The following is a 14,312-nucleotide window of genomic DNA, read 5'->3' on the forward strand; positions in this document are numbered from 1 at the left end:
AAATCTACCGGCAAATTGGCCGGAAGGACTAAATCTGTGAAAAAAAGCACACTTAAAGGACTAAATTTGTTAGTTTTAAAAGTCACGAACTGAAATTATCACTCCCTCTATAGTCATAGGACCAAAAGTGTAATTTTCTCTTCTTGGGTATAATGCTAGTCGACTAACCGTCATACACTAGGTGCCTGTTTGGTACACTGTAATTTAGCTGTAATTGAATTGGAATTGTTTGGCTTCAATTACATTGTTTGGTTTGGTTGAAATGACACTACTCCCCTTGTTATTATTACTATTATTATTATTATTATTATTATTATTATTATTATTATTATTATTATTATTATACAAGGGTATTTTAGTCTTTATACCACCTCAGCACTTCTTCTCCTCTTAATTCTAATAATTCTATTTCTCCCTACCAAACAACGTAATTTGAATTCTTTTTTCTAACGAATTACAATTCATTTCCCCCATAATTCATTCCTTCCAACCAAATACATTGTATAATGATCGACAAAACACTTACTCATAAATTTTAAGGTTCAATTCAAAGTTGAAATCGCTAATAAAAGTAGAAGAGACTCTTATCAACTTATTTACACCATATAAGTAAAGTATCTTTACGTTTAAGACAATATCTCCTTGGTAATTTATTTTGTATCTATGGTTGAAATTAGGCAGTTTAATTAATTTCCTAAAGTACAGAAATTCAATTAATTAATGTGGATATATTACACGTCCAAATTTGAATGTAAGAAACATGTAATAATATAGTGAATTTAGGAAAGTCCTCGAATACTTCGTATCCTATAAATTAAAGCAGGGAAAGAATTGATTCATTGAAGAATCCTACTTTGATCGATCTCTCTGAGAAATATATGGCGTTAGTACATCGGTATCTCCTTGAAACCCTCGCCGGCCAACGCTTGACTAGGCGGAGCACCACCAAGATGGTGGCGGCCGGCGCGTTCTACAAACCCAAAGAAAACCTTGCGAGGCCCCTCGGAGAAGACGCGCACTTCGTCTGCGCCAGCGCGCAGACCATCGGCGTCGCTGACGGCGTCGGCGGGTGGTCCCAGATCGGCATTGACGCCGGCGAGTATTCCCGAGCACTCATGTCCAACGCCGAGATTTCCGTCCGTTATCAGGTAGAGAATACCGGCAGCGTAAACCCCACGCGCGCCTTGCACGACGCGTTTTGTAACACGGTCGCGGAAGGCTCCTCGACGGCGTGTGTGTTGACGTTAGTTAACGGCTCCGTCGAGGCCGTTAACGTCGGAGACAGCGGGTTCGTCGTCGTACGCGGCGGCGCGGTGGTGTACAGGTCCCCAGTCCAGCAGCGGGAGTTCAACTTCCCGTATCAACTGGGGACAACGTGCGATAATCCGTCGGTGGCGCAGAGTTTGACGGTCGGGGTGCGCCTCGGGGACGTGATAGTGATGGGAACTGACGGATTGTTCGACAACGTGTACGAGAAGGAGCTGGAGAGGCTGGTGGACGAGGTTTGGTTCGTCGGCGGAGCGCCGCCGCCGCCGGGAAAGTTAGCCAGGAAGATAGCGGCGTACGCTTATGAGAAAGGGAGGAGTGAGGACGCGGATACTCCGTTTGCGGTGGAGGCGTGGAGAGCCGGAAGGTTGCACGTCGGCGGCAAGTACGATGATGTAACTGTGGTTGTCGCATACGTTGAAGAAGCGGATCAACATGAAGGGTTTTCAAGAATCATATCATAAACGTATTTTCTTTATTTTTCTCATAGTAATTAATTGCAGTATACTGTACAGTTATTGGCTTATTATTTGTTTCTTTATTCTTGAACTAGTTATTGTCCATTATTCATAGACTATTAAGTAAAGTTAATTGAATATTCAACGTTAATAAATTGTTTATTAACATTAATTCACTGCATGACTAATTGTAAAGTTATTTATTTGTTTATTCTTCTTTTTTAAAATAATTATTATATTTAATTATTAAGTTTGCATCACCCGTTATTATTTTTTTATAATTTTTAAATTATAAAGTAGGCCAACTTATAGATCTAACATATTGCAATTAAACACTAACAAATAAAGACAACAACTAAGATGGAAAACTCTATCTCATTAAATTATATTAAGAAAGAATTGCTACTTAAAAAGTAAACGAAATATATTAATATTAATTATTATTAACCATAATATATTAATATTATTATTAACCCTAATAATAGTATTATTAGTAGTGTTAATATGATTAATATTTTTAGTAGTCCACTAATCCACTACTTAATTAATGTATACAAATTAATTAAGGTTATGAGTTATATATGGAAATCATATGTAGTGATTCTATATACTAAATTTAAGGTAATTTAATTTTGTTAAGTATTTAAACTAAATTTTTTTATCTACAATGAACAGGAAAATGTCACTTTTGTTTTAATATATATATTGTTAATTTAAGAAGTTTACATACTAGTTCCCTACTTTCATGGGATATTATCATTATTAATTTCTTTTAGAGTTAATTCCACCAGAGGTCCTTTGTTGTTGGTGGTAATTTCAAATTTAGTTTCACATTATTATTTTTATCATTTAACATCCCAGACTATCTTTTTTGGACACTTTTAGTCATTCTCATAACTTTTTCTATTTTTAGTAAGGGCATTTTTGTCTATTTATATTTTTCTTTTGTTATTTTCCGGTTTCAACCGGTTTAATTGGTTTACGACTTTACTAAAAATCGGTTGAAAAATATGGTTACTAAAAATCAGAGGTTACCTAAAGTTCTAAACCAATTAAACCGGCTGAAACAAAAAAAAAAAAAAAAAAAAAAAAAACCAAAAAAAAAAAAACAAAATAAAAATATGAAAAGACAAAAATGTCTTTACGAAAAATAGAAAAAATCATGAGAATGACTAAAAGTGTCCAAAAAATGATAATCTGGAATGCTAAATGGCAAAAATGATAATCTGAGACTAAATTTGAAATTGCCACCAAAGAGAATGGATCTTTAGTGGAATTAACTCTTTCTTTTATTATAATTGTTGGATATCCCGTGTATGGTACCCAGTCGGGTAGGCTATCCAGTCGCGAGCCCCACTTAGATGGTCGGGTAAAGACAGTAATCGATCTGCAAAAGGTGGTGGATCACTAGGCCCAACATATGAAATGCTTTATTTCGGTGACTCTCTAGGATTTTTTTCTTTCTAAGGGGTACTTTCCTTTTTCATATTAGAAAAGAAATCTCATAACTTTGGGAGTAAGGCTTGAATTAGTTTAGGCAGGTTTCCAAAGCTCAAATTTGTAAAGTCTTTTCAATTCTTTCATTCTCCCTACGACTTAAGCATGTATAAATACAATACCCCGGGTCAAAATGTAAAGGATCCAACTCTTTCAATTCATTCTTACATTTTTCTCATTGTTTTACAGTTTTGTTGGTTCGTCGATGGGTTACCACGTAGCCATAAAATCAACAATAATTGTTGAAGTTTTGGATTTCGAGAGTGTTAAGAATAATTACATGTATGGTGTAACATTGATTTGTTTAGAACATTATATACTTCTCCCAAAAGATTGAATCTCTAATTTCAAGGGCCCCCAGATCTCGATTTGACAGAGTAGGTAAGAGGATGTAAATCACAGATATGAAAAAGTGAGTCGACTTTTAAACTAATCATGTGTTTTAAATATAGGTTGCTGATTAACCAACACTATTATATAAATAACGTCGCGAATTACTGCCTTGTGCAGACGAACACTATTGTAAGAATAACATCCCGAATTACCACCATGTTCTTCCCCTAATATCTTGATTAAGGATTCCCCTCCCTTACCTTACCTTCCTCATCTCAACCAGGGCATGTCCTAATAACATCAAATCCTCGTACCTAAATCAGTAGAATTAATTAATTGGCCCCGATTTGAATCCTAGTTTCAACCAAGTGAACCAACCTTTGCCTAAGTCCTAGACTCCTAGTACCTTGACCAAGGGACCGAGGTACTAGCCCTGACCAGGTGGAATTGATTGACATTAAGAAATGATATTACTATATTAGGGGTGAAACAATGTGTAGAAATAATCATTATCATTAAAATGCTAATCGGTTCGAATGAACCGAACCGTGATCGTGACGCAACTCACGAGAACTCGACCGGACACTATATTTATTATTTAGCATTTAAATAAATTTATGGTGCATTAAACTACACGGCTTTGAATCCTCGTGTGCTTCCAGCCTTCCACAGGCCCCGTGGTCCAACCTTGCGCCAAAGCTGCAAAGTGCAAAAGTTTGAGCACTCTCTTCTTTCAGAATTCAGATGCGTGATGCGATTAAACACCTTTTCTCTCTCTAAAATCGTCTCCACAACCCCAAGAAACCATGGAGCCTTGGATTTTCTTCGCTCAGAAGCCAAAAATCTCATCCTTCATGCAGGTTGATCATTCAGTTTTATCTATCTCGATCAATGACTGAAATTCTGAAAATCTGGAATGTTATATTGTTATGTGTGTGATTATTTGATGCTTTTATATGTGGAATTCTAAATTAATTCGTAAAGATTCAATTTTTAAACAAATTTTCAGCTCTTGGCTTGTGATTTGTGAAACTCTACTTTGATTCAAGACCGTGTGTTGGGGAAGTTAGGCATTGTTGAGGGTCTGGGGAAAATGGGTGATAATTCTTTGGATGGTATGATGACGGATCTTGATATGAACCACGACCCGTCCGACCCGGCACCGCCTTCTGATCCAGTTTTAGGATTTGGGTATTTCTTGAATGATTTACAGACTGCTTATAATAGAATAGGGGAGAGAATTGATTCTTTCTTGAATGATTTAGGAACTGCCCATGATAATCTAATAGAGGAGAGAATCAGACAGCTGGAGGCTGTCACGGCTCGAGTTAGGGCACGTAATACTTGGCGTCAGGCTAGAAATTCTGTGGGAGTAAATAACGTGTTAGTTGAAGAGAATGTTTATGTAGAAGGTAGCGGGGATGTGGCGGGAACGAATGTGGTTCCGGGGAGAGGATGCAAAAGGGACAGTAGCCATTTGGTGGCGAAGGCGTTAGCGATGGATTCTGAGGCGGGGAAGGTTGAGAAGGATGATGCTCAGGGATTTTTCGATTGTAATATATGCTTAGAGATGGCCCGGGAGCCTGTTTTGACGTGTTGTGGTCACTTGTATTGTTGGATGTGCTTTTTTCAGTTGCCCTATGTTTATTCCACGATGAAGGAGTGCCCGGTTTGCAAAGGAGAGGTGACGGATGCCACTGTTATTCCTATTTACGGTAATGGAAATTGGAACTACGAGAAAGAATTGGAGTCCGGTTTGAAGATACCTCCGAGGCCAAAAGCACAACGGGTTGAGAGCGTTAGGCAACGGCGTGGGAGCCGGGGCTTGTCTCATATTCGGGTTGCACAAGCGCTCGGGCGAATTAGGGCTACCATGGGATTGGGTGATCAGCATGGTTCTAATGTTAGTTCCATTACGGGTTCTCAAAATCCAAATAGCAATAGCCCGGTGTTTTCCCGTGTGCGTGTGAGAGTGTTATCGGAAAATCCCGCTTCCTTGTCAACACAAGGAGATAATAATAATGGACAGAGAATATTCGAGGACTTTGCACCAAGTACTGGCCCGAGCCAACAAAGAATCAGTGCACCGGTTTTACCGATTGGTGATGATGTGATAAACTCTCCTGCATCAATTCCTTCATCTTCCCGAGCAAGTGACGTTTCTGATTCCGTTACACGATTGGAAAACCTAATAACAGCTACTCTTGCTGAAATTAATATGCACGTTCGCCCTGCTTCTTCGTCTTCTTCTTCTCAAAGAAGACTTAGTTTATTGAGGCTTTCAGACATTGACACTCTAGTTTCTCGTGAAACCAGGAGAAGAAGATTAAATTAATGACTTTCAATCGATAAAAAGGTAAATGCTTTACAGTTCTTGTTCGATCCTTGAATAAAATCTCATTGCTGAAATACATGATCATTTCGATTCATTAAGTTCAGCCGTTAAATCCAGGCAGTTCGAACTCGAGGAAGACAACAGATGGTGTAGGCGTGTAGCTTCAATCCATCCTTCATTCCTCGGAATGGACTTGGCGTTAGTTGCCCAATCAGGTTCCCCGCTCTCTAGTTCCTTGAAATGTATGTTAGCTTGAAGAAAGAAAGATGGTATCTGCAGATTTGCAGCCTCTGTACCTTATTTTCATGCTCTTTATCGATCAACTTTTCGATCGCTGTGCCATGTTTTCCTATGTTTACAACCTCAAATAACATGTGGAAACTATAATTTACAGGGAAAGGTAATACTATGTTGTTGTTTACTGGTCATTTCCCGAAAATATGATCTATGTTTCATTATTGTGGTCTGTTTATATTTTGTTGAAGACAACATTATTGTGATGACAACATTTTGATGGAGTGAAGGGATGAGTGATAAGGATTTATGTAGATATAATCATAAGTGCAATGTGGCATAATCCAAGAGTGAATCCAAGTTCATAATTGCTAATAAAACCCAAACAGATGTGGAGTTCACTTTTGCTTTGTCCTATGAAGCTCCCAGGCATGAAAGCAATCTCCTGTTTATCCATTGTTAAACATTATTGTATTTTGTATGAGTTAATGTTTTGATTAGTCATTGATTTTGGTGTGTTTTTCAAATTTAGTCCTATGTTACGCAGGCCTGTTTGGTAACATAGTTAGTTTATCAGTCAATTTTGACTTATTTGACCATTATTAGCTGTTTGACTTGGTTAAACAATCAATATAAGTGGTTGGTTAATTAGCGTTTTGTAACAACTTATTGCTCCAGAACGTTAAAATTTAAAAAGTTACTACTCAAAGTAGCTTTTTCGATTAGCGTTTTTAGAAAGTCATTTTGCATGTAATCAGCTAACAACTAATAGTTAATTTACCAAATATCTTTCTACAATTAGCTAATGCTATTAACTAGTCAAACCTATTAATCAAATCAGCTAACAGCTATTTACCAAACACGTCTGATTCATGAGATAAATTTTGTTTGAGGAAATAGGAATCTTGTTACATAGGGAATGATATAGGTAAAGTATAAAATATGAATTATATTATCTAAATTATGCAAAATTATTATTTTTATCTGTGCTCTGAGTATGTCCTAACTGTAGGAGGCACCTTTAAGTCCGTATCATACTCAGACTAATCTTCATTCGTACTGGGCCAGTCCAATTAATGGGCAAAGCGCTGGACAGATTGATTTTTCCATAATAGATGAGATTTGAACTCTCGACCTTTCTTAAGGGATGAGAGTGCACGATCACTCATGTCAACCAGACTGATTAAATTAAGGATTATTAAAGTCGAGAATTAAACATAATATTTGATGAATATATAAAATTACATGCATCATGATATGTTTTGTTCACTGCTCAATATAGCATAGTTCAGTGTGAAGAGGGTTGGTATGAGGGCAAAGTTACATAATGATGTGGGGAGCTAAGTGAGCAGAGATCATGCCACTTCTCATCATCAATGATAATTGCTCTTTACAAAAAAGACTATAAGAATGCTTAGGTCCCTAAAATTATTGTTAATTAAAAATATAATTTTATCAAGTATAAAATTAATTAAAATATCGAATTTAATTTGATGTATTAATTTTTGAAGAACTGAACTTAATTCATTAATTTGATCTATTAATATTTTAATTAAAAACTAATTCAAACCAAATTTCGAATACTCTGTTTTTATATTTAATTATTGATTATTGATTTTCCCAGTCAAAAATAATTTAAAGCTAGCAAGTATAGATGTAGAAGGACCAAACTGTATGAAATATGTGACATAGTGATGAACATAAACATCTTCAATGAAGTTCATGAATTCGATTCTTGCAGGCACTATTTCAGTTGAGTTCATTACACATAATTTTCTTAATATAGTTTACTTATTTTGTATTATTTACAAATTATTATACAGAAGCTATGTTCATCTAGTGCTATAGTTTACATCGTTAAACAAAAAAAAGGACCAAATTGTATGGAATATGTGACATAATGATGACCAGAAACATGGTCAATGATTTATACCAATGGGGACCATATTTTGTTTGACCAGACATTATCATTCCTGCTTTAGCATAGAATACAAAATGCAACTATCAAAGAAAATATTGTATAAATATATTGAAATCATTTATATTTTTAAAAATATCAATTTGGTGCAGTATTATAAATTTTATTATATCATTAGTTACAAGAACGAGATCACAAAAATTCAAAAATTGATCCACACACACGTTCTTATAGAAGTATATATTTTGGAAAGTCGGACCATATGTATATATATTTTTTAAAAATAACAATATAAGTGTGGACGAAATATTTTGTGCGTTTGTAAAAATTGGTATCTAACCGTTGATTGATTGCGCCATTCGTGATTTACCTTTCCGGTAGCTGTAAGATGGAGTTCTGTGAATTTATGGTTAATCTGACAAAGTTGAGATTATTAAGTATACATATAGAGCAATAAATATTTTCACAAAAAAATAAAAATAAAAATAGAGCAATAAATATATTTTAAATATGGAGTAACAAATACGATAGAAACCAGAGGCACATATATAATGACTCTAAATTGCTTCAATCCAAAAAGTCATTTCCTCCGTATAGTATCTCTCTCTCTCTCTCTCTCTCTCTCTCTCTCTCTTCTTGTTTTCTTGAAGATCTGTTTTACATGATATGAAATATGGAGCTGGGATTGAGCTTAGGAGATTCATCGTCCAAACCAGAAGACCACCACAATCATCGTCCTCGTACCGCCGCCACTACTAAGAAAGATGGTCTGAATTTCTGCATGGCTTTGGGCATCTTATCGGACATTGAGCAACCTGGAAATACTCGAAAGCCTAAGCAAAACGATTCCGACGATCGTATATCCAACGACGACGACGATCAGATTGCGTCGGAGGAAGAAGAAGAAGAAGAAGGCCATAATTGCAGAGCTTTAGTGCCCAGAGCTTCTCTTCAGCTCGATCTTCTACCTCTCGCTCCTGTTCCTGTTTCTCGCCATCATCCCTTTCCTTGGTCTTCTGGTAATTATTATCATTTTTTTTGGGTTAATTAAGAAGGCCAATAGACAGGTCCTCCTGCTGAGAGTTGAACTTTAAACGGCATAAAAACAAGCAGATTTACCAATTTTTTTTTTCAGATTTTTACATATAGTTATGACGTGTGTAGGGAGTTCAGAGAATGGGTCGTCGGGGAATATGGAGCTGCAGACGACGGCGAGGGGATTCGACGTGAGCAGGTTGCCTAAGACGGCGGCGGCGGCGACGGAGGAGGTGTCGTCTTCGTTCTGTATGGAGTCTGCTAGCATTTTCAAACGCGGTGGGAGTGGTATGCTATCAATCTGTGAAGCCGCCGGAGAGGCGGAGAGGGCGTCTTCTAGAGCCAGCGATGAGGATGAGAATAACGGCGGCGTTAATAATGCTCGGAAAAAGCTCAGGCTTTCCAAACAGCAGTCGGCTTTTCTTGAAGAAAGCTTCAAAGAAAACCACACTCTCAACCCGGTACGTTAAAAATTGATATCTTTTTAGTACAATTTATCTTTTTTGTATGATTCATATATAAGAGAATTTATGTTGATGTGGTAAATATAAGCGTCTATTATGAATGCGTATCAAGTACAAGATTGGACAGGGTTTCTGCCCTTGCTTGGAATTATTAGGCTCCATAAGTGGCGTGAGATCGGAGGTTCCCTAGCCTAATAAGACTATAGTAAGATAGTCAAAAGTCCTCCTTGACCAAATGCCGCACTCTGATCGGTTCAGGTTGGGAAATGATTTGGGTTTAGTGGCTACTCGTACCCGAGATCCTGAGTGTAAAAAGTGTCAAAGATCGAGTATATTCAATTCTCTATCAGATGCAGTATATATTCTTAGATAGTGACTATATATTTTTTCCTCATTTAAAAAATAAATATGTTTTGGCTTTGTAAAAATATATTTGTTGCATACACAAAGTTATATCCAAAACCTTACAAATTTTAATGTTTCATGCATTCATAAATTGACTGATTTTGTTATATTGTCAGAAACAGAAACTTGCACTTGCTAAACAACTAAACCTTCGACCTCGTCAAGTTGAAGTCTGGTTTCAAAACCGAAGAGCCAGGTACGTACTAAAGTGTTCATAAACATGCTTGAAATGAATCACAATTAGAAATAGTCAAAACCCTAGAATTATAGGTTATAAATAACATTTTTTTTAACACTTTTGAGTATTCGATCAAGAATCATAACCTTTCGTTACTATTTTCATAACCAATTGAAAGTGTTCAAAAGAAAAAATTAGACTATACGTGATTTAATTAATAATATATATGTTTGGGAATAATTGTAGGACGAAGTTGAAGCAAACGGAGATTGATTGTGACTACCTAAAGAGATGTTGCGAGACACTAACGGAAGAGAACAAAAGACTTCACAAAGAATTGCAAGAGCTAAGAGCTTTAAAGACTTGTAATCCATTTTACTCGAATCTTCCTGCCACCACTCTTACCATGTGTCCTTCTTGTGAAAAGGTGGCGACCACCACCACCACTACAACCACCGCCACTGTCACCACCGCTATCGCAACAATTTCCGATTCCCATCCCACCGCCACTGCTATGGTTGCCACCGTTACCAATCCCGAGTCTATCCCCAAAGCCATTCCATTTCTTACTAGGAAAGGAAGTTTCCCATTCACCACTAGCCATAATCATGCACCTTCTTGAATATATGGATAAAATATTGATCACAAGGAGGTAAATTCTGAAATAAAGAGCTCAAAATTGAATTCGTGAGCTCAAAAATATATTTTAATCTATAGACTTGCAATTTACCATTACCCTAAAACATCTTCATTAATATTGGAGTTTGTATGTATGTACAGTTGGTTTCATGTTGGATTTGATCATTTGAACGTATGTAATAGGTTAAATTAAATTAGTTTCATTCCTATATCATAGTACAATAGTAATTAAACTATGGCTCCTCTCATAGTGTGATGTATGAGAGAAAACATAAATTCAATTTTGGTGCTATTTATTTATTTTGTGTATGAAGATGCTTATAGATATATAATTTGATTTCGATGACTTTAAATATTTAACTTATGTCATTCTATCAATTTTTGTATAGTATGTCTACATGGTTATGAATATGTTATATGCGTTATATAGAATTTTAATATATAAATACACAGTTGTATTCATGCAATCAGAAAAAATAGACTTGGTGAGTCTTCTATCCAACAATTCCCAAACACTTGCCCGCCATTACGTTTAGATTGCTACCTAGGCAAGGTAGGTACGTAGTATATGTATATAAGCCTATTTAAAAAATGAGGTATAAATTTTGCCTTGGTGTTTGCACAAGTTTACAAGCATTTGGGAGTACGTAGACCAGTTAAGATACATTCTACAATTACTTCCTTTACTCGTTTCTCGGACTGAAGCAGTAAAAAAACTCTTGAATTTGAAGTTCAAACTTATATAAGTCATTGAACACAGAGACTAGATATTTGTTTACTGCGCACACAAAGTTCAAACTTATATAAGTCGTTGAACACAGAGACTAGACATTTGTTTACTGCACACAGAGTCCCCTGCTCTTTAAGAGGTTGCTCCTACACTGCCGTTGTTTACTGCGCACATAGAGTCCCCTGCTCTTTAAGAGATTGCTCCCACACTATCGCTGTGAGACTCGATCCCAAATTATTGTTCCTAAACTTTACTCCTGTGACTAACTGAGCTGACGCGGGCCTAATTTTCATTAATTGATGTATAGACATGGATGTGGTGACATTAATATATGTAGCGCAGTAGCGGTGGTGGGTTTGAGGAATTGTTTTCAAATAATTTCGAGGAAATATCGTATGGTCGGGTGGTCCAAGCTAAGGTGCATGTGCTTAATGCAGGTGCAGTGGATTTTCAATGATATCCTTCAAAAGACTTGGACTCAACTTAGGTATATATTATGATGATGAAGGGCGTGCAGTGCTTGCTTGAGAAAAGGTTTATATGGACTATTTGACTGGAAATATATGCGATCTAAATCAAATCTATATTTAAAACAAAAATCAAAATGCAATGATGTTACTCGTTCGCTACAAGAAATGGCCAAAATTTAAGTCAAGCCCAATGATCAAGTAATCTAGCTTGGTATCTTAGACTATTTAGACTCTGTGATTTTAGTCGAACTTGAAATTTTGTGATTACTCATTTATTCAATCAATTATCTGATTAAATTGATTTAAGTTGCCGCAACCAAGAAGTACTTATCTAATAAATAAGAAGACAAACATAAACAAGTAGAGTTTATTTAGTATACATTCTCAAATACATATTAATTAATGAGAAAAATAATTAAACAATATTGAAATAACTTTTTGGTCTGATTATTGAATTTTAGATGGTTTTTGCAGGTTGTAATGCTTATGTAGAGGAGAGAGGGAGAGCGAAGGGAAGGTATTGAGTTGTTGCAGGAGAACCGTTTTTAGATAAAAAGTAAGTCCCACTCAGAAAAAATAACAGACTTCTCTGACGCGCGTGAAGCACACTAAAAGCGTCAAGTCAGGCGCGTTAACATAGCTTTTTTATTCTCTCTTTGAAAACTGTTTTTTTTTTCCTCCATCTTTTTTTTTTCCTACTTCACATCTTGAAATTTGTGCAAATAAATTGAGGAAGCTCTTAACCATATTCAAAGATTGAATTGAACTGAGATGGGCCATGATGTTCAGATGGCTACTGTTACTTGTAATAATTCTCCAAAGAAAGTCATCCTATTAACGTGTGTATATAGAATGTTAATATTAATTTTTTTCTTTTAGTTCATACTTTCAAAAATTAAATATCAGTCAAAGGGCTGATAAGTTCAAATTAAAAATAAAAAAAAAAAAGTTAATAGGTTACTTCCACTAAGAGCAAAAATTAGAATTTTATGATTATCAAATTAACAACTTGATTAACTTAGATGAAGTTATTTTTTTTTTTTGTTGATCAGACCACGAGATGTCCTGAGCAGACTCTAATTGTAAAAGATACTTTTAAATTTGTACAACTTAAGCTAATCTCTATTTGCACCAAATCGGTCCAATTAAGAGGTAAAATGGTGGAGTTGCTTTCTAATCTCATATCTTTGGTATTATTAATCTCTCTATGAATATATTTGATGCAATATAATACCAAATATTCATTGCCTAACAACTCATTTAATTTTTTATTTTTTTATTTTTTTATTATTATTGTTAGTGCAATCTCAACAATGAGATAGTTCCAACTAGGAAAGAGAGGGAAGAGAAAAGAAAGAAAAAGAATTAGACCAAAAAAATTAAATAGAAAAAATAAACACAGTACTATTACTGCACGTGCTAGTTGGGAGCGGCAAGTGCGACTGTGAGACTGGCGCGCTTGCAAAACCTTTTACATTTTTATTATTAATTGATTGATGGGTTCCAAAAAAAATAAAAATAAAAAAATAATTAGTAAGAGGAAAAACTCTCTAAAAACATCATCCCCAACCGTGAAAAAACTACCCATCAATTTTTATTTCTGAAAAAATCACTTCAAAATTCATTGATGGGGTTGGTCTAAATGAATAGTTATTGCGTAGACTAAGGTTCAAAAACGACGTCATTTCACGTTATTTTTTTACGTGACCCACTGCAACACACATTTTTATAATTTATAATGTACATTATTTTAAAACATAATATACATTATTTTAACTTCTACAGTCAATTATTCTTAACTTATAATATTCAACGACGTCGTTTTGGACCGTGGTGCACACCGCTGTTACAATTATGCTGTGCATCCGTATGCACCATGCATGGTGCATACGGATGCAAAAACGACGTCGTTTTAATAAAACGCGCGTCTCCCCTTAAAAAAAAAAATCAGGTTTGATTCCCAGCAACAACATATGAACTAAAATTTCATAATCGATGAACTATATTTCCATAATCGATGAACTATATTTCCATAATCTAATCTATGAACTAAAAATTCCAGAATGAATGAACTAAAATTCCATAATCTATAAACTAAAATTTCAAAATCGATGAACTACAATTCCATAATCGATGAACTATAATTCCATAATCAATGAACTATAATTCCATAATCTATGAACTAAAATTCCAGAATGAATGAACAATATAATGTTGTTGCTGGGAATCGAACCTGAATTTTTTTTAAAGGAGAGACATGCGTTTTTTAATAAAATGACGTCGTTTTGGCATCCGTATGCACCATGCATGGTGCATACGGATGCACAGCATAACGATTGAATAATTTGCC

The 14,312-nt window shown here is 35.5% G+C and overlaps 3 protein-coding genes across 9 annotated transcripts; all 3 read left to right on the forward strand.

The window, feature by feature from the left end:
* Nucleotides 1–878: 878 nt before the first annotated feature.
* On the forward strand, nt 879–1,730 carry LOC109155646 (probable protein phosphatase 2C 55). The gene has a single exon (XM_019303270.1). The coding sequence runs from the start codon at nt 879–881 to the stop codon at nt 1,728–1,730; it is 852 nt and encodes a 283-aa protein (XP_019158815.1).
* Nucleotides 1,731–4,187: 2,457 nt separating this feature from the next.
* LOC109156137 lies at nt 4,188–6,524 on the forward strand. 5 transcript variants are annotated; one of them, XM_019303987.1, is made up of 3 exons: nt 4,188–4,414; nt 4,820–5,910; nt 6,007–6,524. In XM_019303987.1, the coding sequence occupies exons 1-2, from the start codon at nt 4,306–4,308 to the stop codon at nt 5,887–5,889; spliced, it is 1,179 nt and encodes a 392-aa protein (XP_019159532.1). In that variant the 5' UTR covers nt 4,188–4,305; the 3' UTR covers nt 5,890–5,910; nt 6,007–6,524. The 5 variants fall into 5 exon arrangements, with proteins under 5 accessions (XP_019159532.1, XP_019159531.1, XP_019159528.1 ...); XM_019303986.1 differs by having other exon boundaries at nt 4,324–4,414; nt 4,564–5,910; nt 5,994–6,524; XM_019303983.1 differs by having other exon boundaries at nt 4,324–4,414; nt 4,564–5,910.
* Nucleotides 6,525–8,580: 2,056 nt separating this feature from the next.
* Nucleotides 8,581–11,058, forward strand: LOC109155621 (homeobox-leucine zipper protein HOX11-like). 3 transcript variants are annotated; one of them, XM_019303241.1, is made up of 4 exons: nt 8,581–9,065; nt 9,205–9,537; nt 10,062–10,141; nt 10,370–11,058. In XM_019303241.1, exons 1-4 carry the CDS (start codon nt 8,715–8,717, stop codon nt 10,743–10,745), a joined length of 1,140 nt encoding a protein of 379 aa, XP_019158786.1. In that variant the 5' UTR covers nt 8,581–8,714; the 3' UTR covers nt 10,746–11,058. The 3 variants fall into 3 exon arrangements, with proteins under 3 accessions (XP_019158786.1, XP_019158788.1, XP_019158787.1); XM_019303243.1 differs by having other exon boundaries at nt 10,068–10,141; XM_019303242.1 differs by having other exon boundaries at nt 8,581–9,060; nt 9,206–9,537.
* The last annotated feature ends 3,254 nt before the right edge of the window (nt 11,059–14,312 follow it).

Source organism: Ipomoea nil, unplaced genomic scaffold, assembly GCF_001879475.1.
Source record: "Ipomoea nil cultivar Tokyo-kokei standard unplaced genomic scaffold, Asagao_1.1 scaffold2704, whole genome shotgun sequence".
Classification (NCBI taxonomy): Eukaryota; Viridiplantae; Streptophyta; class Magnoliopsida; order Solanales; family Convolvulaceae; genus Ipomoea; species Ipomoea nil.

Coding starts and splice junctions, on each gene's coding strand:
- LOC109155646 (XM_019303270.1), top strand. CDS start 879: ATGGCGTTAGTACATCGGTATCTCCTTGAAACCCTCGCCGGCCAACGC.
- LOC109156137 (XM_019303986.1), top strand. CDS start 4,648: ATGGGTGATAATTCTTTGGATGGTATGATGACGGATCTTGATATGAAC.
- LOC109155621 (XM_019303241.1), top strand. CDS start 8,715: ATGGAGCTGGGATTGAGCTTAGGAGATTCATCGTCCAAACCAGAAGAC. Junction 9,066..9,204: donor TTCCTTGGTCTTCTGGTAAT/TATTATCATTTT, acceptor ATGACGTGTGTA/GGGAGTTCAGAGAATGGGTC. Junction 9,538..10,061: donor AAAACCACACTCTCAACCCG/GTACGTTAAAAA, acceptor TTATATTGTCAG/AAACAGAAACTTGCACTTGC.